General features: G+C 41.3%; 2 protein-coding genes across 16 annotated transcripts in view; both read right to left on the minus strand.

Annotated features, from left to right (window-relative positions):
* The window catches only part of SUN1 (Sad1 and UNC84 domain containing 1), a 35865-nt gene extending 23336 nt beyond the window's left edge, over positions 1-12529 (minus strand). For 9 of the 15 annotated variants that reach the window (XR_012654546.1, XR_012654545.1, XM_075058493.1 and 6 more), the window contains exons 1-3: positions 12427-12529; positions 8702-8931; positions 803-899 (exon numbers count right to left, since the gene is read on the minus strand). Coding sequence is in view for 12 of the 15 variants with exons in the window: in XM_075058493.1 (XP_074914594.1) it covers positions 803-879 (77 nt within the window). In the remaining 3 variants the exon portion in view is untranslated. Of the gene's footprint in view, positions 1-802; positions 900-5539; positions 5789-5827; positions 6159-7472; positions 7931-8229; positions 8312-8701; positions 8932-12426 lie in introns of those variants that run through there. The other 6 variants (XM_075058483.1, XM_075058487.1, XM_075058485.1 and 3 more) reach the window with 6 other exon arrangements.
* Positions 12530-14599: 2070 nt separating this feature from the next.
* Positions 14600-22580, minus strand: part of DNAAF5 (dynein axonemal assembly factor 5) — a 31465-nt gene continuing 23484 nt past the window's right edge. The window contains exons 10-13 of the mRNA XM_075058342.1: positions 19633-19783; positions 18121-18277; positions 16133-16324; positions 14600-15628 (exon numbers count right to left, since the gene is read on the minus strand). Coding sequence (XP_074914443.1) covers positions 15489-15628; positions 16133-16324; positions 18121-18277; positions 19633-19783 — 640 coding nt within the window. The 3' untranslated portion in view covers positions 14600-15488. The remainder of the gene's footprint in view (positions 15629-16132; positions 16325-18120; positions 18278-19632; positions 19784-22580) is intronic.

The following is a 22580-nucleotide window of genomic DNA, read 5'->3' on the forward strand; positions in this document are numbered from 1 at the left end:
GAAAAGCAATCTCATACTGCATCCTAATGAACATTTTTTTTTTTTCTAAATTTAGAATTAGCTAAACCAATAACTCAGGCTCACTGATGTATACTTGCTTCAAAAGACATCTAATTCAACAACAGGAAAAGCTAGATAGATGAAATCAGCAGCCACAATCTGCTCTTGTAATATTAAAAAACCTCAAATGGGCATCACAACATTTATTTTGAATACATAATACAAAAACTAGCAAGCACACCACAGTTATTTTTAGAAAACTGAAGTGATTTGAGGAACAGTCTAATAATGGTCAGTTTAACAAAAAGATACAAGAAATAGCAAGTTCATTAGAATACAGATTTTAGATTCACACAACAAGCAGTTTTGCTAAAACAAGTAACCAATATGCCACTTCCAGCCAAGTTCCACATTAGTAGCAATGAGTGCGTATCAATCAGTGTTTTAAAGTGAAAATGGCACCAAGTCACAAAAGAAAACACACACAGAAGTTACAAGACATACCAGAAAACATCTAATAATTTTGATGACATACTTGTAGAAATAAAACAGCAATTGTAACTAGGCGGAGACTAGTTATTCATAGCAACTAATAAACACTGAGTCATTATCTTAGTCATTGTCCTGTTAGTTCAGCATGTATTCCTTCCTCCATTTAGGACGCAGCAGTTATTTTCAAAACAGACCAGATAAAGCACGCTTCTTCAAAGTAGTCAGCTACTTACCATGAAAACTAAACTCTCCATAATTAACAACATTCAGAGAACATATAGTTTCTCTACAAGAAGAAAAGAGTTCTCACCTGAGTGCATATGTATAGCCAGTGTTCTCTGGCAGACATTGGGGAGGAGTGTACGTGTGTAGACGTGAAAAGTCCATGTTGACTGTTTCAAATCATACTGTAAAAAGGTGAAAATAAAGTAATGCAATGACTTAAAATTACATAAAGTCAATGTAGGAGCCCTTGCATTGTTCAGCCTGTATTAGGAAATATTGGAAAAAAAAAAGCTACTATTACCAGAAATATGGAGCTCTCAATATTTCAGCAGTATTGCTGCTAGCACTAGATATCCCTTATCATTACTGCATAAAGTTCAATGTATTTCTGACCATGACTGTCTCTACGATACTCTATTTTCCGCAATTTCCGAGTTCTCTGGAACATTACTGTAATACGAACCAAGGTCTTATCACAACTCTACCACAACATTTCCACAGGAACTAAGTTATGCTAGCAACCCCAAAAGCTAAGCAAGCATAAAAATTTAAAAAAACTACATAGCCATGCTTTCAGAGACCTCTTCACAATAAGTTTTGCTTTGAAAGCCCATTGAGCAACACACAGGCTGTTCTGTGCACCAACAAAGCGTAACACAGATGAAACTTGAGAAAGTTTTTACATATAGTCAAATCATTTTACTCTACAACCTTTGAACACCATCCACTACGCAGCAAGGGAGTTTCCTTCATTTCACATAAAATTCTAATATTTGGTTACTTTATTCCTGACATAAAAAAACACTGAATACACACCCTAGCAGAAAAGCCAGCTGCAAAATGACTCACATGGCTAGAATTAGGTACATTTTCCAGAGTGCCATCCACTTCCAAAAAAACCCCAACAAAAAAACCACCAAAACCACCAAACCAAAACCACCCAACCAACACTCATAAAACTTTCCATGGGGTCTTTGAAAGGTATCATAGCTTTAGGAAGAAAATATAAACTGATGTTGTCATATCGAGAAACTGTAGGGCTGCATGGGTGACTACTTGTGGCGTTATGTACAATTTGACTTTAAAGTTCAAAATATTTGCAAAAAACCTTAAGCCCATCTCCTTTTTTTTAGCCACAAGAAAAGTTTTGCTTTCTAGAAAAGATTCCTAGATAGCAGGTTATTCATGGTTAACAAATAGGAATTTGGCTATCCTGGATTTGCATGGTTAGCAAAGCAGAATCTTGGCTATTTTCAGATTATCTACAGCTCCTGTTTCAGTAGTAGTAAAAGATATTCCCCACAACTGTGATGACATGCCTAAACTAAGGTAAAAATAACCCTAGCTATGCTTTAATTCTTATAATCAAAACATCAACAAGTATCTCATTTTGGGGATGCACTTTGCTATGCTGAAATAGGAGCTTTCATTTGTATAGCTACTTATACATAAAAAAATAGAGACAAAAAGCAGTGAGGTATAGGCAATAGCAGCTCAAAAAGAAATCCCTACATGTAACATTAAAATGCTCTTGGTCAGTCCACCTGTAGCCTCCAAATCCTGATGTCAATAAGGCAGGAGGATATTTCCATTACTACTGAAGACAGAGTTTCCTTCTTGTTTTTAAAAATCAAAACTTGCAGGCCTAAACATTGTAGCTTTCTGAATGCAAGCACCTCTCATGCATTTGTGGGGTTAATGAAAAATAAGGTCTCACCTCTGCTATTTACACATCTTTTCATATCATAGAGAAAGCATTTCCACTAAGTGATCTTTCTCTACACTTAGCTCACTTATCCCAGAGCCATGATGCTTCCATTGGCTTGTATATGAAATTAGTTGTTTGTTTAGAGGAAGCTTAAATCAGTAGTGCAGAAGCATTAGCAAAGAAGTCTTCTAATTCTCTTGCAGCAAATACTGCTCAAAAGACATAACAGCCGCTGCCATACTTTAAGAACAAATAAGAGCTCATTTTAGAACATAGGAAACGGGGACCAGAGAGTAACGATTCCCCAGTAATGAAAGTGGAAATACAGTTAATTTCAAGGTGAGGGATATTGGTAACATCAGAGAGCACTTGTTTTAAACAAGAGCAAAACAGATTTCTTGGACATATGCCAGTTGAAATTCAAAACAATGATTAAGGTTGATCTGTTTAAATTGGTCCATCCCAATAGAAAGATTTTGAAACTGCAAGCTAGGGAAACCTCTGTTTAGTTTCCACCGGAGCTGATCTTGACTGATCAGCACACATCATTTCATCAATAAACCTAGTTTTTAACTGGCAACTCAATAGCTGATATCGTGCTTTTGACACCCAGCAATATTTTCCCACATGGAAAGCTAGGCTACGTGAGTGAGCTTTCAGTAGCTACCCAACTCCTCCTTCTGCCTCTGCTACCCATATGGGCCGGGCAAAGGCAGACCTTGAAAAATAACATATTGGCTCAGTTTCTTTCCTGTTCTTTTTCCCTTCCCCATCAGTTCTCCCCTTACTTGATTTCTGAAGAAAACAAATGCTAGAACTTACATCATATTCCTTATTTGATAAGGTTTGAAATATATCAAGTTAGTACTAGATAAAATACGTACTTGACAATGGCACTGTTAACTGAAAAGCCTTGAAGGAATTTATGCGTAGGTCTATTAATAGCTGGTTTTCATAGCACCAAGATTTCCAGTAAAGATAAAAGGTTTGCCATCTGAACACCACACAGTTAGAAATCACTTTTAGAAAATTTAGGGGCTTGGTGTGATTCACTGGTTGTCTGATGCTCTAAAGTTAATTCAGACTCAAAGGGAAAAACCTTTACTCAATTTTTCAAAGCAACAAAACAGGCTTAACTGACTTAAACAGAACTTGAAAATAATCTTCAGAGATAACCAGCACAACTTTCAAGAACAGGCATCTAAAATTTACTGTGAAACTAGATTTAAAAAAACCCAAACACACCCGGCTACTAGTTCAACAGCTTAATTTCTTCAGAACAAAACCCACAAAACAAACGATCAACCCAATTTATTTAGAAATATTCTATGTACTTATTACAGCAGAACTTTAACAGACCAGGGGTGGGTGGAGGACAGTAACTCCCTCTAATTTGTTCACTCATGTTTAACAGCACTCCACCTTTCATATATTAATTCTTGTAATTTATGAAACTTTCATATACAACTGGAACGAAGAGACATGTTTATAAAATATTTTGGAAATCTAAAAATGACAAAACATGGCAGAGAACCTTAGAGGCAGACACAGCACTTAGTTCCAGTTTAAACACTTCTGGTTGCCCAGCAGGTTTCTGATTTAGGTACCATAGATTTTTGTCTGGACTCAGATTCATGGAGGCTTTTAGTATCAGCTTTGCTGCAAGCATTACCGGGCCCAAACTTTAAGTAGCCTTTTTCCTTCTTCAGAAGCCCATAAACATCGATTTCTAAGTACAAAGGGATATATAGTGAAAGAACTAAGCATGTAGTTACATAAACCCCCCCAAGTAATAAGAATACATTTATAAGACAACCTAAAGGCAATTAAAGAGAAGCACACATTTCAGCCAGAATGCTAGCAGACACTAGGTGCACCTCAACTTACAAGCTAACTTTCACATTCCTGCAGAGGAGACTGCTGGATTATTTGCTTTTTGGGGGAAGCAGACAACTACCACCATCTCAAGTATCCTCTCTCCCTTGCAATTCAACTGAATCAGTGTTAGGGTAAGTCAGCAGAGCAGAAGTGCAGGAGAAGACACAGATTCTGACTTGGTCAGAACAGAAGGAAGCACAGGGACACCTGTAATCAGTGCAGCAGAATTTACCTTTGCACAAAGCCCCTTGGCAGTCTCCAGAGAATGTGAAGCATCTGAATGGCATGAGACCGCATCAATACCTCATAAGCCTGTTTATCTGAAAATTACTTTCAGAATCAACCAGCCTCAACGAAACCCTAGTACCGCTGCAGCACAATTCTGGCTTTCATGGCAGGTGATGAGATGCTCTGGTAGTGGCCTTTACGCACAGAAGCATGGCGGTGGGGGTGGTGCCAAATACACATTGTATATACACTACAAGCACCTGGCAAAGACAAGGATGAACCCCCACTTATGTCTTTTGGGGTACATAGACTTCCACAAACGTACTATCTAGGCATTTCCTCATGAACACCTCTTGTGATAAAGGAAGTGGTAAATCTCCATTTCACAAATGGGACCTTGGCAGAGTAGAAATATTCACCAGGAAGTCTGTTAGAGAATGAGAAAATTTGCAAGAAAGCATGTCTTATATTTTACATTACAAGGGGTAAAAAAATTATACATTTACAGTCTTAGAGAGAGGTTGGTAGTACTACTTTCAAGCAGAACCTATTCTATCCTTACCTTTTAAAGCAAACAAACTAAGTTTAAGTCATTATGATTTAACATACTAATGCCACAAAAGCTAAACAGACCTTTGGGCAAGTTATTAATAACAATGAAACTGGAACATGCAACCCTATCAGCTCCTGAGAGCAAGCCATTTTTTACTTGCAATTTCAATTTTTATTTTCTACTTCTTCAGAATAACCAATAAGATTACTGGTTTTGGTAAAAAAAAAAAAGGCGAATTCCCAAGTAAATGTACTCCACGCAGAATGTTTCCACATACCCAATTAACTACTAGTTTAAACAGGCTGAAGAGCAAGGAGCTCCGAGCTAAATCAACATTTTATTAGCACACACATTCTTAAAACGTTAGTATTCCTTTAAAACAAAAACACAAAAGCAAACAACCAACCCCACCCCACCCCCAAGTAATAAAATTCGCGTTGTAAACCAGGTGTTACCGTCGAGTATTACGGCAAAGATCCCCCGACACAGGTGTCCAACTGTAAGGCTACTAACGAAAAAAGAGGTTCTCCACAAAGCAGTCACATTGCACATTCACATTAAGTAGCCCCTGACACGGTTTTTAAACGAAGGGTTGATAGAAACCAGCTATACCCTCGGCTACGGCGAAACAATAAACACGCCTGTTCATTGTTTACAGGCAGGGAGCACCTGGAGCGCTGCGTGACAACCCACCGAGTCATTTTACGAGCCCGGAACCTCCCGACCGCCCCGCAATTCAATACCTACGAGGAGTTCGGTGCGCAGGCCTCCGCATTTAAAGAGGCTCGGCGCCTTGCTCGAGGCCTCCCCACCCGACTCCGCGACCTGCCACGGAACCAGGCAGCCTCAGACCGCTCCGGCGGCTCGCCCGGGCAAGCCTCCGGCCCGGCGGAGCGGCCGGGGACGGCTGGAAGGCGAGGCCGGTGCCCAGCGCCGCGGGCTGCCCCGGCCGGGGGGCGGGGGGGGCCGGGGGGCCGCCGCGCCGCGCCCGCCGAGGCGGCCCGGGCTCAGGGCGCGCTCCCCGGCGGACGGGACATGCTGTTCCATGCCACACCGCAGGATCCCAAAATGGCTTCCCCGGCCCCAACAAAGCCCGCAGGATCCGAGGGATCTGACCCAGCCTCCCGGAGCCTCCCTTGTCACTCAGAGGCAGAGTTTGAATTCACTGGACGCGGCCGCCTCAGCCAGCCCACGGCTTTTAACCCCTTGGTTGCCCCCGCGGAGAGGGTCCGGCTCCGGAGAGCTGATCCCGCGAAGGCGGAGGGGACCCGCCGCTGGCGTTCGTTCCAGCTCTAGGCTCGCCCGCAGGTAACAAACAGAAGGCTAGGTATCTGACTTGCGTCCCTAAACCGCTTCACCGGCCCGCGGAAACAACCTCAGTATTAGCGAACCCCACAAGTCCGACCCAACGTCCTACTCGTTGTTATTAACGAACCCCACAAGTCCGACCCAGGTTCTACTCGTTGTAACTGACGCCTACACCTCAACGCCTGAAGCGTCCGCAACTCTCGCCGTCACCGAGTCACCGGTCGGTCAGGCAGCACAGATTTAAGATATGCGCGCCACGCTTACCAATACATCAACGTAAAAAGCCTACTAAGCTTGTCAATAAAGCCCTCCATACAGATCACCGACAACAAAGCAGCCTGCGACTCACTTCCATAATATTATTATGAAAATTAGCAAACACTAATACACCCCCGCAGGCGAGAGGGGGAATTAGACATTAAGATTAACTTGGAAATCCACAGAAGCATTACCCTGCAATAGTCAGTTGCAAAGCACCAAGAGCGAAAATTTTAACAAAATGAGCAAAGATTTCACTTCCTTTTTGCGTGATGTTAAACTGAAACCAGACCGTGGGATAGCAGGATTGCACATACTGCAAAAACATGGAACCTGGAACTTGCTGCTAAGATTTTAATTTCCTATAACATATTATAAGCAATACCTTTTTTTTAATAAATAAAGAAACATAAAATAAGGCAAAACAAATACTTTTTCTTTCCAGCAGACATGAAACTTCTTGAGGCTGCCAGAAAACAGGCGCTGCCTCTAAACAGTTTCATGTTTCAGACGCTTCTACCCCTGTGGTCACTGAAGAGCAACAAAAAACATGATCACCACACGAGGAAGACAGCTCTACCATCTCAAAACGAGCACAATACTGAAATAATCAAGTTTTGCAGTACAACTACAAGCAATTACTCACTCGGTCAGTGATGCCAAACTCTTCTACAGTAAAACCCTACCTGTTTAACAACACTCCCCACAGAAGCAGTTCACTGGCACCAGCTGCCCTGAGGTGACAACCGGGGGAGGGAAAGCAGCAAAGACAGGTTTGGCATCACCCAGCACCTGACCACAACATCGGTTACAGTACATTACCTTTGCACTAAAGCTCAGCGAGCGCAGGCGTTACAGCGCGCTTATCAATTCTTTATCAGAGTGGAAAGCTGCAGGTTGTAGTAACTTCTGACAAGCAAATGCTCCAAAGGCCAGGCCCAGAGGGCACCCAAGCAGGCAGAGATTTGTCTTTCTCTTTCCAGCTTAACAGCAGCCGATCCAAGCAACTTCGGGCCCTGAAGAGAGCTCCGCGCTTGACCCAACAACTCCAGCCCGATGTCCTCACGCCCTGCCGCCTTCCTCGGACCACCGGCCGAGCTGAGGAAAAGCCGAACTCCCCCCCCCAACCCCCCGGCCGGGAGGAGGATGCAGAGACCGAAACACAACGCCCCAAGGGCTCCCTCACGGGCAGCTCCCTAACGCGGCCCTGGCCGCCGGAGCCCGCCTTTGCCCAGGACCGGCCCTGACGGCGGGAAGCGGCGGGCGGGCGGGCCGAGGCGGGAGCGGGCGGCAGCAGCCGCCAGTCAGAATGTGACGGGTAAACGTGGGCGGGGGGGGCGGCGAGTAGCGTGGCAACGGCCGGAAAGGGCTGGCGCCGAGCCGTTCGCCAGCCGCCCCCCGTTCTGAGGGAGGGATTGGGGGGGGGGGGGGGGGAGGAACGCGGCCTGACCCCTGAGGGAAAGGGGAGACCCTCCACCCGCCCCAGCGCGGCCGCGGGGAGGGAGAAGCTCCCCCTCACAGGAGGAGGCGGAGAGGGGAGGAACACCTCACGCACAGCGAGGCCGGGGCTACCGGTTACCTGGCGGCGGGGGAAGGAGGGAAAGGCAGAACCGGCGGCGGCGGCGGCGGCTGAGATTGGCCTCGCCCCGCCCGCTTTGCTCGAGGCCGCCGGGAGGCCCCGCCCCGCCCCGCCCCGCCCGCGCGGCGCGTGCCGCCAGCCTCCCCCTCCCCCCCGTGCGGATGGCCCCGCCCACCCGTCACCGTCCCTCACACACCGCCCCTGCCCCGCCGCGCAGCGCGGGCATTGCTCCCCTCCTTCCTCCTCCTCCTCCTCCTCCTCCTCCTCCTCCTCCTCCTCCTCCTCCTCCTCAGCGGGCACCCCTCAGCGCCCCGGCTCCCCCCGGCCCTGCCTCGGGCTCTTCCCTCCGGTAGCACCGGCCTGCGGGCGGCCGCAGGCAAACTGCCCCCCCCCCGCCTCGGCTTCCCCCCTCCACAAAATGGAGCCGTGGATGCCTCTGAGGGAGAAAGGCGGGAGAGATGAGGAGGGTTACCGCTGATCTTCGCTTCGGCCTCTGTTGCGTGGATCCTCACTGACTTTCTTTCCCAGCGTTTCTGCCTCTCCCCTCGCCGTTTCCTTCCCACTCGGTCTTTTTTGGGTTTTCTTTCCCTTTCGCTTGTCGTTCGCCTCCAAGACTTCTGGCGCTGGCACAGCGGGATGGGAGGGCTGCGGGTCCCACGCTGCGCCGGGGCGAGCTTCACCCACGCCAACACCGGGTAACCGCTGGACAACCGCACGAAAAAGAAATGTCACGGGCCTGCTCTCGGCAGAGAAGTTGTGGCGTGAAAGAAGCCCCGTTGTTCAAATATTTGGGGAACGCACGCAAATAGGTTCAATCTGAAATCTGTGTCGGTCATGTTTTGTTAAAGCTTTAGTCTCCCCGAGCCTACAGTTTTCTTGTGGGCATTGCAATGCTGCGCGCTGCGGGCAAGTATGGTTCAAATGGCAGTAAGCAGAAGAATAGGGAATGTGTCACTTGAGAAAGGGTGATCGGGCCAAAAATTGTTATTTACTTGTGCATGCAAGAGAAATGACTCAGCTTGCTGGGAAAGAGTGGGTAATAAATGCATAATTATCAAATAAATAAATAGACTGTTTACTTGTCAGATACAAAGAGGGTAAAAGCAGCTAATCCTTAAGAAACAGAAAAAGATGCAAAATAAAGACATTCACTTAAGATGTTAGCTGACGTCGATGTAGCACTGATTTTAGGCAATTACTGTTTATTTTAGAAGAGCTTTGCTCTAGCTTTGTGAAAGTTTTAAGATGCTGCAGCCAAAGTTGAGCTGGTCCCAGTAACACTTGGAAGCCAGCACATAATTTGGTAAGACGCGCAGCCCCTCACCCGTCGCCTCCTCCTGGCATGTGGCTGAATACTTGGCAGAAAGCTAAATCACCTCACTTTTCTGACCACCCCTTCCCTTCCTGCACTTAACTCCACACCCGTTTTCTTGTCTTTAGAGTGGATAATGTTTAAGGGCTTACGATAGTCAGGGCAAAATCACTTCTTAGTTTAAATCTCCCTGAAATTCTTCGGTGGTTTAAGGCCAGGCCTTCTGAGGGATATTTCTCCCCCCGTCCCCCTGGAGCTCAGCCAGGGCAGGCTGCGTTCTGCTCTGGCAGGACCAGGCATGTCACGCTCCCCGGGCGTTGCTGCAGCTCTCCGGGCTGCTCTGACTTGTCCCGAGCAGTTGTTTTTCCATCAGGACCAGGCCAAGAGGTTGGAGGAGGATGTCTTAGACTCCGCTTTGCCTCCGCTCCTCAGCTATGAGGAGCGATAGTGCTGTTGGCTTCTAGGTTTTAAGGGAAACTTGGTCGGATGTCCCAGTTTTGTTAAAAGAAGATGGTACATATAGGGAGCTAATTTTTTTCATGTTTCAGAAGAAACTGCTCTGAGGCAAACAAAAATTCTTTCAAAGTTTTTCAGCATCCAACAATGAGCTCTGAACGTGGGCTCACTTGATTTTATCAGCTAAACTGAAGTCTGTAGAAAAGCGGCCAATAGGAATAAAAATTGATCATATTAAAAATGTTTCAGTTTTAACACTGTAGAGAGCAGTCAGGAATTTAGGAAAAAAAAAAAAAGCTTTCTTAACTAACATCAGGTATAGGGAAACTGCAATACAAGGCGAAACCAATCCAAGGTCCACATTTCTCTAGTTCTACCTCTTCTTTCCTTCCCTTCCCACTGTGATTCCCACATTATTGCTCCCTTCCCACTCCCATTCCCAGTGCACTCCTGCACTCACACCTAGCAAACCTGTTCTGCTCCCTGTTGTGGTCCTTGCTATCAAAAGGTACAGGTCCCCACAGTGACTGAAGGTATGGACTGAAGGTGACAGAAACCAGTGCGGCAAGGTGTTTCTGACTGGTAATACTGGGTACTGGGCACGGCATGCTGCTGTGCAGGTTGGAAAGAGTGAAACGCTTCCCAGCGTTATGGAGGGGCAGCACTCCATGGGCATGTGCATCGCTGGTGAGGGGTGCCTGGAAGCCCTGGGCGGGCTGGGGGATTGCTGAGGATGGGACGCTGCTGTGCCGTGGGTCAGTAAGGGGACCAGATCTCTGCTTCGAAGTCTGAAGGTTGTGGGGTTGGGAGAGCCCTGAAGCGAGTCGCAGGGAGCTCGGCAGCAGCCTGGGGAGGGATGCTGGGGTCGGGGTGCTGGGGTAACGCGTGGCAGGGATGCTCTGCACAAGGGGGATGCTGTGGATTTGTTCCTTAGTGTGAGGAAGTGTGGTGACCTTTATGTCCAAGGCTGGGGACGTGATCATATATATATGCAGTAGTATGAAAATAGCCTGAAACACCTGGAAATCTGTTTTCTCGCTCATTAAAGAAAAAGTTTCTTGCCAGCTGCATCACACTTTATGGTTAAACTTTCTCTACACCATCATTACTGTCAGCCAAAGGCAATGGGTGCTCCATACAGGGCAATTAGGTTATCAGTTAAAAGGGGGCTGCAAAGCACTTCAATTCAATTTTGCCACTAGATCCTGCCATAGTCCTGACTTACAGGGGATTTCAGACATTAACAAGAAAAGCCGATTACATACAAGGCAGGCCGACAGAGCAGCCGTTCTCCTCACAGCTCTCATCTGCTGCTTCATCTCAGTTACTGCTGTTCGTGAGCTTCCCTGGGGGACTGATCTCAGTAAATGGACACAAGCCTGTTAACTGTAATTTTTGTTGATCCTTCAGCTGCCTAATAATGAAGTTTTTTTGCTTTATTTTTCTTTCTCTCTTTTCAAAACACGGTTAGAGCCTCACATGAAGGGCTGAGGTACAGAGCAGTCCTTTATGTATCCACCAGGACCAGCTCTGATCCACTCTTTTAGTCAACAGTTGCTCACCTTCCCATGCAGTGATCCTAACACAGATTCTGCAAATGAAGCAGAAACCTGGCTCCTCTCAAATCAGCAGTTGACTTCCACAGGCCAAGAGATTACTTTATATCTGGGAAGATGCTCTAGTGTTTGTGTTGTGCAGACAAGGGACTTCTAAGTGAGATAAAACCTATGCATTAACCCATCAGAACTCTAATCTCTCTCTCTATAACTTTAGCTATTATAGTATAATACCTTAAATATAGTAAATAAAATAATAAATAAAATAACTTATAGTATAATAACATAAATATTATGGTTATGCTATACTATAGTAGTATAGTTTTACTGTAGTATAGTATATAGTATAGTAAAACTATACTGTACTGTAATAGTTATTTCCAGTTGTAACTGGAAAGTTGTTATACTATAATAGCTAAAGTTCTGTGTGTAAAGATTAGATTAGATTCCAATTCTGATGGGTTGTTATACTTTATACTAACTTTCCGGTTATAACTGGAGGTTAGTCTCTGGGGAGCACACTGTGTATGCAAGCAGACAAGGTGCATTAGTGCATCTTTACCGTGGGCTCAGATGACACAGCACGCTGCCGGACACCTGCGAACAGACTGTATGCAATCTGCCTACAGCATTTCTGAGGAAATCTGCAGATGATTGCCTGTAAGGACCCGCGTGGATGAGAAGTGGATGGATCTGGGAACATACTTGACCTCCAGTCGGTCCTAAAAATGCTCTCTGATGTAGGCTTTCTCTCAAAGTCTAGGTGCCTCATTTGGCAGCGCCCTCTCAATGTCTAATTAATTGATTCTATTTAAGGGAGTCAACAAATATTTAGAAGATTCTATATTCAGTTTGACAAATGCATGCACTTACCAAAAACTTTGTTTTGCTGAGAATCCAAGTCCCAGGATCCTCCACAACAGGTCTTCTAGCTTACAAGGACGAAGACAGAAGCACATCTGTTCGTCACAGGAAGGGCAGGGCTAAAGCCTGCTTATCTAAAGAGTCTGAAAGTTTGAGATAACTGTTTTGCCCCTCAAAATTGTCCTTGCTTAAAACTTACGTAATTAATATGATCCTAGTAACATTATGCAATGAACACAAATAAAATCTAGTACATATAACAGCTGATCTAGCAAAATAGAAAAAAACCCACATTCATCTCAATTGTATTCCTACTGACGCAGTATAAGGTTGAAGCTGAGAAAGTTGAGTCTCGAAAGTAACTTTAAACCCCAGGCTTATACACCATCTGCAGGAGACTCGATAATACTACTTCTTCATAAAGGGATTTGAGAAATTTGGGTTAAGTTGAAGTATGTTAAACTATAAGCAGGGTCAGCATATTGTTGAAGTCCTATATCCAGAACACTTTCTAATACAAGGATGTAGTGGCAGATATCTAGTTCATCATACGTGCATAAACAAGATCAGTTTGCTGTTTAATGTCTCTGGAAGGACTATTAGAATATTCAATTCAAAAAGCTCTCCTGCCTCTGAAGAAAAAAAGCTGGTTTGCTGGATGATGCAGAGATTTTCCTTTGGGAGGCATCCCACAATGGACTGTTCTAAAAGATAAAAAAGTGCTCAACATAGGCAGAAAAAAATTTCCCCAGCCTGCTGAAGATACCAAGCTTGATGAATACTTCAGCTCTTACTATTTGTGTACCAGCTTTAGAATATCTTGAAAAACTTTGACTAGATTTCACTTCACCTAAGAAGGTTCTCTTATCTTCTATAATCCCACATTTGAAGTTGGGTTTTCAAATATCTCTTCTTTAGATCACAAGAGTAATCAAAAGCACCCGCACCAACATTTGCACTGTAGCTATCATGAGGTTGCAGTCAGTGGTAAAGTGAAAGAATCTAAATGTTGCCAGCATAGGAAGCTAACAAAATGTGCCTGTAGTAATATCATTAAGTAGGATTTAATTGGTGGACTTTTTCAAGGAAACTTTAAAATAAGAACTGGGTTCTTGTTGCTGAAGCAAAACTTTAGGTTACATTGGAAGAACCTGCTGCCTTGCAGCGCTTTGAAACACTTTTTTTTTGAGAACAGAGTGTTGAATGAAAACTCTAAGGGCTCTGCTAGGATAGTTACACAGTCTATTTCCAGTCTAATTAAATTGGCTTTTTAATCATTGACTAGACTAAGGAAACAATTTCACGGAATCACAGAATAGCTGAGGCTGGAAGAGGCCTCTGGAGATCAGGAAGTCCAAATCCCTGCCCAAGCAGAGTCAGGTAGAACAGGTTTCCCAGGACTGTGTTAAGTCAGGTTTTGAATATCTCCAAGGCTGGAGACTCCACAACGTCTTCACTCCATTTAATGCCTTCTAGAGATTTTTATTTCACTCATATTGCACCTTCTAAGAATTTCAGCTGACCCTCCAGTTACAGTGAGTTAAATAGTTAATAGTTTTTAGTTTGCTAAAATGCTGCTCAATACAGGAATGGTTACATTTTGGCTTTTCATGAAAAGAAAAGTCAACTTCAAAGACAGTACATATGATCTAAAATGAGTATCCTTTTCTACAGGAATGCAAAATAGCTTTTGGATCCATAAGAAACTACTCAATTATCCTGTATCACTAGCATTATTGTCCCTTTCTGGTAGAATTTTCAAAGCAACCTAGTATTTTGTGGAGAAGTGGCCATGAGTTTACTTGGCTGCTTTTAAGCTAGGAATAAGACTTGTCTTCTGTATCTAATCTCTCTCAAATGTTTCTTTGAGAATGCAAGTAGATAGTGCTGTAAACAGGTCATGGTTTGGTTAACAAATATGTCACAAGTCTGAAAAGGTAAAGTTAGCTCAGATGGATAAACAAACATGAGGACTTCCTATAGCGTAAGGAGTATTACCAAACCCCACTGAGCTTGTTTTTAGATTTGATACAAAGCTGAGGCACTTGGGAGTTAGAAACCAAAGAGCACTTTTTGTCTGTAATACAGACAATTGGAGAAAAAAAAAAAATCAGGATCCTGATTTTCCATGTTTTGTGTGTGCAATAAATAGCACACTACCCCACAATGACATAGACAAGAATCGAGGAGCTCACTTACTTTATTACATAGCCGAGAATATAAGACAACACTAAAACTTATACACTACATGGGTCTTCTAAAAAAATAAATCAAGCTTTAACCTAATCTTGCAGAATTTCATTTCAAAGTAATATGCAAACAAGAGTTGCTTGCTTTCCAAGGCACAATGGTATAAACATAAAAACTGCAGATGCAAAATATTTCATACAAAAATATAAATACTGTTTATCTAAATGCCAAACCAGCATACTTCCTCTCATGTATAAACCTTAATTTAAAAAAGGCTAGCTTTATTGTCAGTCATGAAATGTAATACAATGACAATAAAAACTATTTCTTCAGTGACACCTGCTCAGAAGATGTCCCTATTATACCAGCATGAGTACTCAAAACATTATCAAAATTTTGCTGCATTATGCAAGAGAAATTTGGCTGGTTTTTTTTCCTGATAAAACTGATCCTCACAGACCTGACTCTGTAAAGTCTGAATATTATACAGACTTTGAAATGCTCCTTGAAAGACAGTGTTCACTGAATTACATTAATAACTTTGACATTAGACTATCACTTTGTTAAATAAATTATCTTTCTCAATTATAAATAGCATCAAATTCCTGGAAAACACTCCTCCTTTAAACCTTGTATCTGAAAAACTTCCAATGCAAAGTGAATTAAAACATTGTTTTATTGCTAGCAAATACAAAGAACTGTTCAAATGGCAAAGAACAGAGAATTGTGCCAATTTGACTTTTAAATGAGCTAATAGTGAACTTACAAAGAAAAAACAATCTATTTATTGCTCAGCCTTTCTTAAGCAAATGAAAATACAAAAGTAATCCAGATCATACAGATTTCACATACAGTTCACTAAAAAGAATTTCAGCATTGATTCATAAAGCTGATTCTTTGGCTGACTGAATGTGATGTAGTAGTTGATTACAATAGACTGGTGTTTGATGCTTATGTACAACCCCTTCAATTTCTCTCACGAGCAGTTCTGGATATAAACCACTTCCTTCTTTTAAAACTTCTGTAAAACAAAAACAAGTTTTATAAATCATTAGCCACTCTGTGTTTTTCTATTCAAGCTCCCTCAAGGTAGCCAAAACCTAACCTGGAAGTTGTTCCACAAGTTGTGCAGTCATGACAACCTGATTCCTCCCTCATTTGCCGAGGTCTGTATTTTGACATTTATGTGCTTGAACACAGACCAATACACTAATAACTTCCACAGAATCCATCAAGCAAGCAAGGATATGGTCACATCCTGCAATGGCCAGTGTCTACGCTCCATATCCTGTTTACCATCTACAAAGTCTTCTGATATACCAGATGCACTGATATTCCCCCTCTGGTGAATGCTAGATAGAATATTACATTCTGCATACAGGTAAAAGGTCTGAGCTCATACTCACTGAAACCCAAAGGAAAGCTTCCAGCCTGTTCGGATTAGCCTCTAGTTAGCTGCTTTCATATAACACTTGAAAACACGAATTAAAAAGCACTGTTAAAAATAGACAACTGAAAGTCTTACCTAGGACTGCATTTTGGATATTTTGATCTGGGTCATCGAGATGTATCAATAGTTCTTGATACAGAAACTCAATATGAGTTTCCATTGCAGATTTCACATCACTGTCCTTTAAGCATTTAAACCAATTAGTTAAGGTGTGAGCAGCTGCCAGTCGTACATCACATGAAGCATCATCCAGACGCTTTAAAACTTCTGAAAAGGAGCACAGGCATAACCAAATAGCACCGTGAACAGCAAAGTTATCTTTGCATTTGAAAAAACAAATGTATTTTGTCATCACTGAAATTATTGTTGCATTTATGACATATTTCTGTCTTTTGAACATTGTGAATACATGTAGCACATTGTTCCTAAAAGCATGCAGTGCACTGTTATTGGGTTGTTATGTTGTTAAACACATTAAAAGAAATGTACAAAATTATGTAGATTAGTTGAACATTTTCTAGCACTCTTTCTAACAAGGCACTATGAATGTCTATTAATGCATTACAGAAGTAGAGTTTAAGTACTTCTATGCTCTATAAAGCACAGTATTTCTATCAAATGTTAGTGTTTCAGTGAATGACTGCATTGCAGACTATTTGAATATCCAAGATGCAAAGATATACTTTGACAATTGTCAGATTGGGTATTTCTCCAAAATAAAAATGTTTGTTGTTAGATTTCTACTGTGCCATGTAAGAAAAAGTATCAGTCATTAAGATGCTGAGTTTGGGAAAGTCCAATTTATTTGTATATATCTCCGAGAACATAAATCCTGTTACATCGCATAGACTGTACTTCTCCTGATTCATTGTTTAGCACTTAAACATCATCCTAAGAAGCATTACAAATAATAGCTCTATTTGACATTACAGTACTCTATATTAAGGTTTTCTTCTTCCTTTTTTTTTTTTTTTAAGAAAAAAAAAACCCAACCCACTACCTATTCAGCTCTATTTATGGTACAATGAAATGGTTTGCTCTTGGCACTCTGAAACACAGCGAGCAGAACAATGTGACTACCATTTATATAATGCATTACTGTTCTGCTTTCACTATAGTTAGAACATTATTTCATATAGTCTAAACTAGGAAGCAATGCAGATGAAATACTGGCAAGCCTTGCAAAGACCGTAATATTGAGTGAAGTTCCACCTAGTGGTCTAATGCATAATAATGTTGGGAACACTGCTCAAGTTCAGCTCGACTGGGAGTGAGGGCATTTCCAAAGGACATTAACTTGTCTGCAATACAATACCTCAATGAAATGAAATTCCGCAGTTAAAAAGCTACTACCGCAAGGCCTTGCAAGAGACAAGTGCTGTTGGAGTCACATTCAACAACACCTACTCAAGTGTTAACACCTTGATTTTCTGAAATGTGTATGTGTACTTTATATACTTTAAGCAGTCTCACTTACCAGTTTAAGACCATGGCTTAGTCTCTGCAGGATTAAGACATTAAATTGCCTCTCATACACAAAAATGCTGCTAATGGTATGATTTTGTGCAGCACTTTACTTTTTCCATTTCCTTAATATCTATAAAATTACTCTGGGGGAGAACTACCCAAATAGTTAAAATACCAGATAAGAGAACACAGAAATAGCATTGGAATACATGTATGGGAGTGAAATAAGGATGGTTGAGAAACTGAGCCTACATAAAATCTGCCCCTATTTGTATCTCAAACTGTTTACAGGCTTTTTGCTCTTTACATAGGATTAAAGCCAGATGCCATAGTGACATACAGCAGTTTTTTGTCATTCCCTAGCCTGTATTAGTGCTTTCACTGCTACCAGCTGCACTGAATCTGCAGGTGAAGTGGACAACCTGCACAGTGAATCCCAAAGCTATACAGTGAATCTGCCTACTGCTTGAACATGTATCCTTATCCTTAAAAGCTAAGCTAACTATGATACTTCAGGTAAAAAAGCAACTGTGATTCTTCAACATGGAGATCTTGATTAAAAACAAACAAACAAACAAACAAACTTTTACACTTACCTGTGTAAGTGTTGGTAAATTGATCTTCATCAAACTGCCTCCCACAGACTTTTAAAAAAACACCAACAATACGACAAGCCATCAGTCGAGTAATTTTAGAGTCTTCATCCATGGCAGCAATAATTTGGGGCATTAGCCCATCTTTGACTTTTAAGATCTACAATTAACAGGAAAAGCATAGAACAGCAGCAACTTTTCAGTCACTCTAAAACAATATGCTTATTGGTTACATCAGTTACCATTAGGTCTGCCCGATACTGGCTTGCTTCATTTAAAAAGAAAAAGTTAACTATAAAAGTTAACCTGAAATCTTGGAAGTTATAGAACTCTATTTTTGCCTCTAAGCAAGCTTGGGAAATGAAAATCCACCAGTCGATCATCCAGTTCATGAATGCTCAGTATATATGCAGATGAGCTTTATGTAACTTGTAAAAGCTTTAAACTTACTTGTCTTTTTATTTTTAAAAAATTGCTGGCAAGACTTTAAATAATCTGGAGATGAGAATTATGTGTAAGCACCAGTAGATGGTGCTCTTATTCTAAAAGGAAGCTTTTAGGTAAAGACTGTTGTAATACAATGTTTTAGTAAGTTTTGTAATTTGACTTTAATATCTACATTTTGTATACATTAATGCAAAAAAGGCATTAAGGCACTGATTAAAAAAAAAAGTTTAACTAGAATAGTAGTCTCTGATATAAATGTTTTCATATATGTGAACTCAACCAGTTACGTGTGTTTAAGCACTTTGTTCAATTAAGATCTGTTCTAAAGACAATAAAGACTATGAACATTTAATAACATTTTAATTGCATTTATTTTTTTAAAATGTCCTTATATTTAACATTATTTCCAGTGCATCATTTCCAAATACTATTTTTGTTAGCAAAGAAGCTTCAAAAAACCCCATCAGATTCAATCCTTAATCACTATGGTGGGTGTAACATTTCTTTAAGGGTACTCCTTGTTAGCTGTCTACTTCAGTTTCTACAGATACCCTTCAAGTTCCATCCCAAGTCCTCCTGCCCTTTCCAGGAATCTTTTAGATTTTTTTTTTTCCTAAATGGACCTGTGGGCTCCAAGGCAGCCAGTCAACTTGTCTTTGCCACATTACACAAAAGCATGTCGTGGCTAGTTCCTGTGCTGCTTCACAGGTGCTAGCTAGGGGTCCAATAATGTCAGGTACCCATGTTGTGTGCTAACGGTGGCTAGTATTTTGTGCTACAGAACTGACATTATGCTAGAAGAAAGATCTACAAAATTTGACAATGGTGAGTTCTACAGCTCACCAGATTGCTGGCCTTAGGTCTCTTATCAGAATATCATCATCCCTCCACTATTGATCGTTTCAGTTGTTAATACTCAATTACGGTTATCTAATTTTATTGTGAAAACTCTATATCCTTTTGAAAATATTACTTACAATAAAGATTTATTCTTCTTTTCCCCTTGCATTTATTTTGTCTTCCTGCCTAAGATTTCAAAGTACATTTGATGAGAAAGACAGAATTTACCTCTTTTGGTGAAAGCATTTCACAGTGAATAAGAGCCCAAAGGCATGATACAGCTGTAGTGCGGATGGCAGCTGCTGTTCTTCCAGCATGCCACTGCAGATTAGGAGCCAGTATGTCTTTTATCACAGTCTCAAGGTAACTAGGGAACAGCCTGAAGCCAAAAATAAGAAAGCAAAATAAAGGTTCATGAGAAAGTGATAAAGAGACTGACAGGATGTAAAAGAGAATTTTCTGTCACAGAAACATAGGCAGAAAAGGAAAAAAAAAAAAGACTCTGTAAAAAAATAAATAAAGTCTTATAAGTCAATGTGATTATAATGTATGTGATAAGCTTTTCATAACTTAATTTTTCTAGATAATATTTAAACAAATACCTAACATTCATGGAAAGGGGAGGCTAGACTTTCTCCCACTTCAGACGATGCCCGTGACTCACTGTGTTATCTTGGTAAACTACTTACCTTCTCTCTGTCTCATTTTCTCCGTCTGTGAAGTGGAGATAACACCCCATATGAATGCTGTGAGGATTCATTAATATTTGTAAGGCCCTTTGAGACTGTCCAGTGAAAAGTATTTATAACGTGAAAAGTATGAATGCTATTGATGAGACCTGAACTACTGATACTGCAGGGAGTCTACACAGAATACTTCAGCTTTCCCTTGGCTCAGAAACTTGTCTCCCTCGGCTCAGAAACTTGTCTCCCTCAAGGATGAGAGGTCTGCAGGATTTTCTGATGGTGCCAGTCCCAATATTAGTTTGTTTTCATTACAAACACATAAATCTGTGATATGTAATGGTGCTGGTGCTTCTTCTTCCTTCTCTATTGAATGGGCTGTTATAATCCTAAAAGTTGCTGCAAGAGGCAGTATTTCCTCACACCCATTTAATTCTAGGTCAAACCATTTTAAATAAAGAGAAAAAGATACAGATCTTACACAAAAGTTAAAAAAGACGTTGCTGCATCAAAGCGACGTGTGCCTGGCTGTGACTAGATAACTAAGGCTCAGGTTATTCACTGTGCCTCTTTGGCCTCAACAAGCAGCTGGCAGCATGCAAAACAGATTGATAAATAACAGGCTAAATCTGCCTTGTGTCCCACTATATTCAAACTTCCCGCAGACCTGGACTATGGCCACCTGAGTGCAAAACAGCGCATCAACACCCTGGTGCTTGGCAGAAAGGGAAGAAGCTGTTGCTGATTTTTCTGAGTCCTACGTTTCCAGAATGACTAAGTGGCTCCTACAGAGATGTGCCAAGCCACAGGAGGAACATAATGGGTAATGTTAACAACAAACAATTATCACTAAGTACTTTTAAAAAAAATCCCAACAGCAAACCAAAATCATCCAGCAATAAAAAAATTCCATAATACTATTGTATCAGTGTAATAAGAAACGTAATTGTATCCACTTCTTTCCAGTAACTACCCTTTACCCACTGCGGTTAGACCATGTCACCTAGGTGTAATCTGACTGAAGTATGACCCCCTAGCCTGCCAGGCCTTAATTATCTATTGCACACACACCAAACTGAAAATCTCTGTCTTCAACATGATGAAAATAGATACACCTGGCCGCTGCTTAGCCCCTTGGCTAAGGGAGCACTCCCTGCCTGAGAAAGTCAGAGATCCATTCTTGCTTCCTGCCCAGCAGATGGCACTTCAGATTCAGTAATAACATGAAATCTGATGTCCCATTAGATCCATCTAAATTTGTCAAAAACCTTTAGATTTATTATTTTAAACACATTTTTAAGAATTAATAATTTTCTAGTCAAAAAGTTGCCTGAAAAAAAATAACTAATGTTTACCATGATCCCAAATTTCCTTTTAGCTCCAAAGCTAAAAAAAGCTTTGTGCTATCTGTGCTACTGTGTTATCTGATCAGTTTTTAATAAAGCCTTCTGTTAAACTGCAGAGAAAAACTAATCTGTCAAAACATAAAGGTAAATTTCATCAGCATTATATTAACTGTAATGCTATGCTATTTGTGAGAATGTTTGTTCCAGTGCCTTCAAATAGAATCAGTAAAGCAATATCTGGCAATTATCTGACTCAATCATGTCAGACTCAAACAAGATTAGATGACCACACAACTGTGTTTAGCATAATAACTGAAAGACTTCCTATCTAAACTGTTAGAATGTTTTTAAGGAGCTAAACAAATTACTGCCAGCAGTGAATGTGATTGTGTAACCAGAACTACTTACTACTTTACTACACTATCTCTCATTACCATTAAGATGTATTTTTTGCTGCTGCTGCTGCAATTAAGTTCTCCCTCATTCCATTTTCAGATGTTACTGTTGTAAATCTATGTAACTTAATTCTAAAAGTGAGTCATTTCCATGAAAGAACGTACCCTGTCTGTGCTATTTGTATTTACAGGGTTGAGACTTTATTCTCAACAGGGTATGAAATAACTAAAACATGATCTGTGCATACAGTAATACCTAGCTCTTATGCAGATATAAAAAGCAGAGCTTGGGTTTACATTAAAATTGCTACCCCCATTTTATGGACTTATATACTTAAACTTTCATTCCATGTTGATTATTTTTTATACATTTTTGTTCTGGATTGGCTCCTTTTCTGCCTTTATGGCACTGCTGCACTTGGCTTTATTTGTTTGTGGATTGTTGTGTTTTGGTTTTTTTGTGTGTACGTTTTTGTTTTTTCCAAACTGAACATCCTAAATGCAGGTATTTTGAAACAAAATTGGATTTGCTTTTACAAATCAAAACCTCCAAAAATGTTTTGCAACAATGCTTCAAACACAGAAACTTTCCATGTTACTTCCTACGCGAAAGAATTTGCTGTGACAATGGTAAGTAGGATCGAGACTTTAAGGAGTCATTTAACTCCCTCTACTGCTTTTTAGTCTCTGAAGATAAACCTACTGGTAAAATTCATTGCATTCCTCTTGTTCTCAGAGGGCAGAGCGCCTCA

This window comes from Buteo buteo, chromosome 27 (genome assembly GCF_964188355.1).
Source record: "Buteo buteo chromosome 27, bButBut1.hap1.1, whole genome shotgun sequence".
Taxonomy (NCBI): domain Eukaryota; kingdom Metazoa; phylum Chordata; class Aves; order Accipitriformes; family Accipitridae; genus Buteo; species Buteo buteo.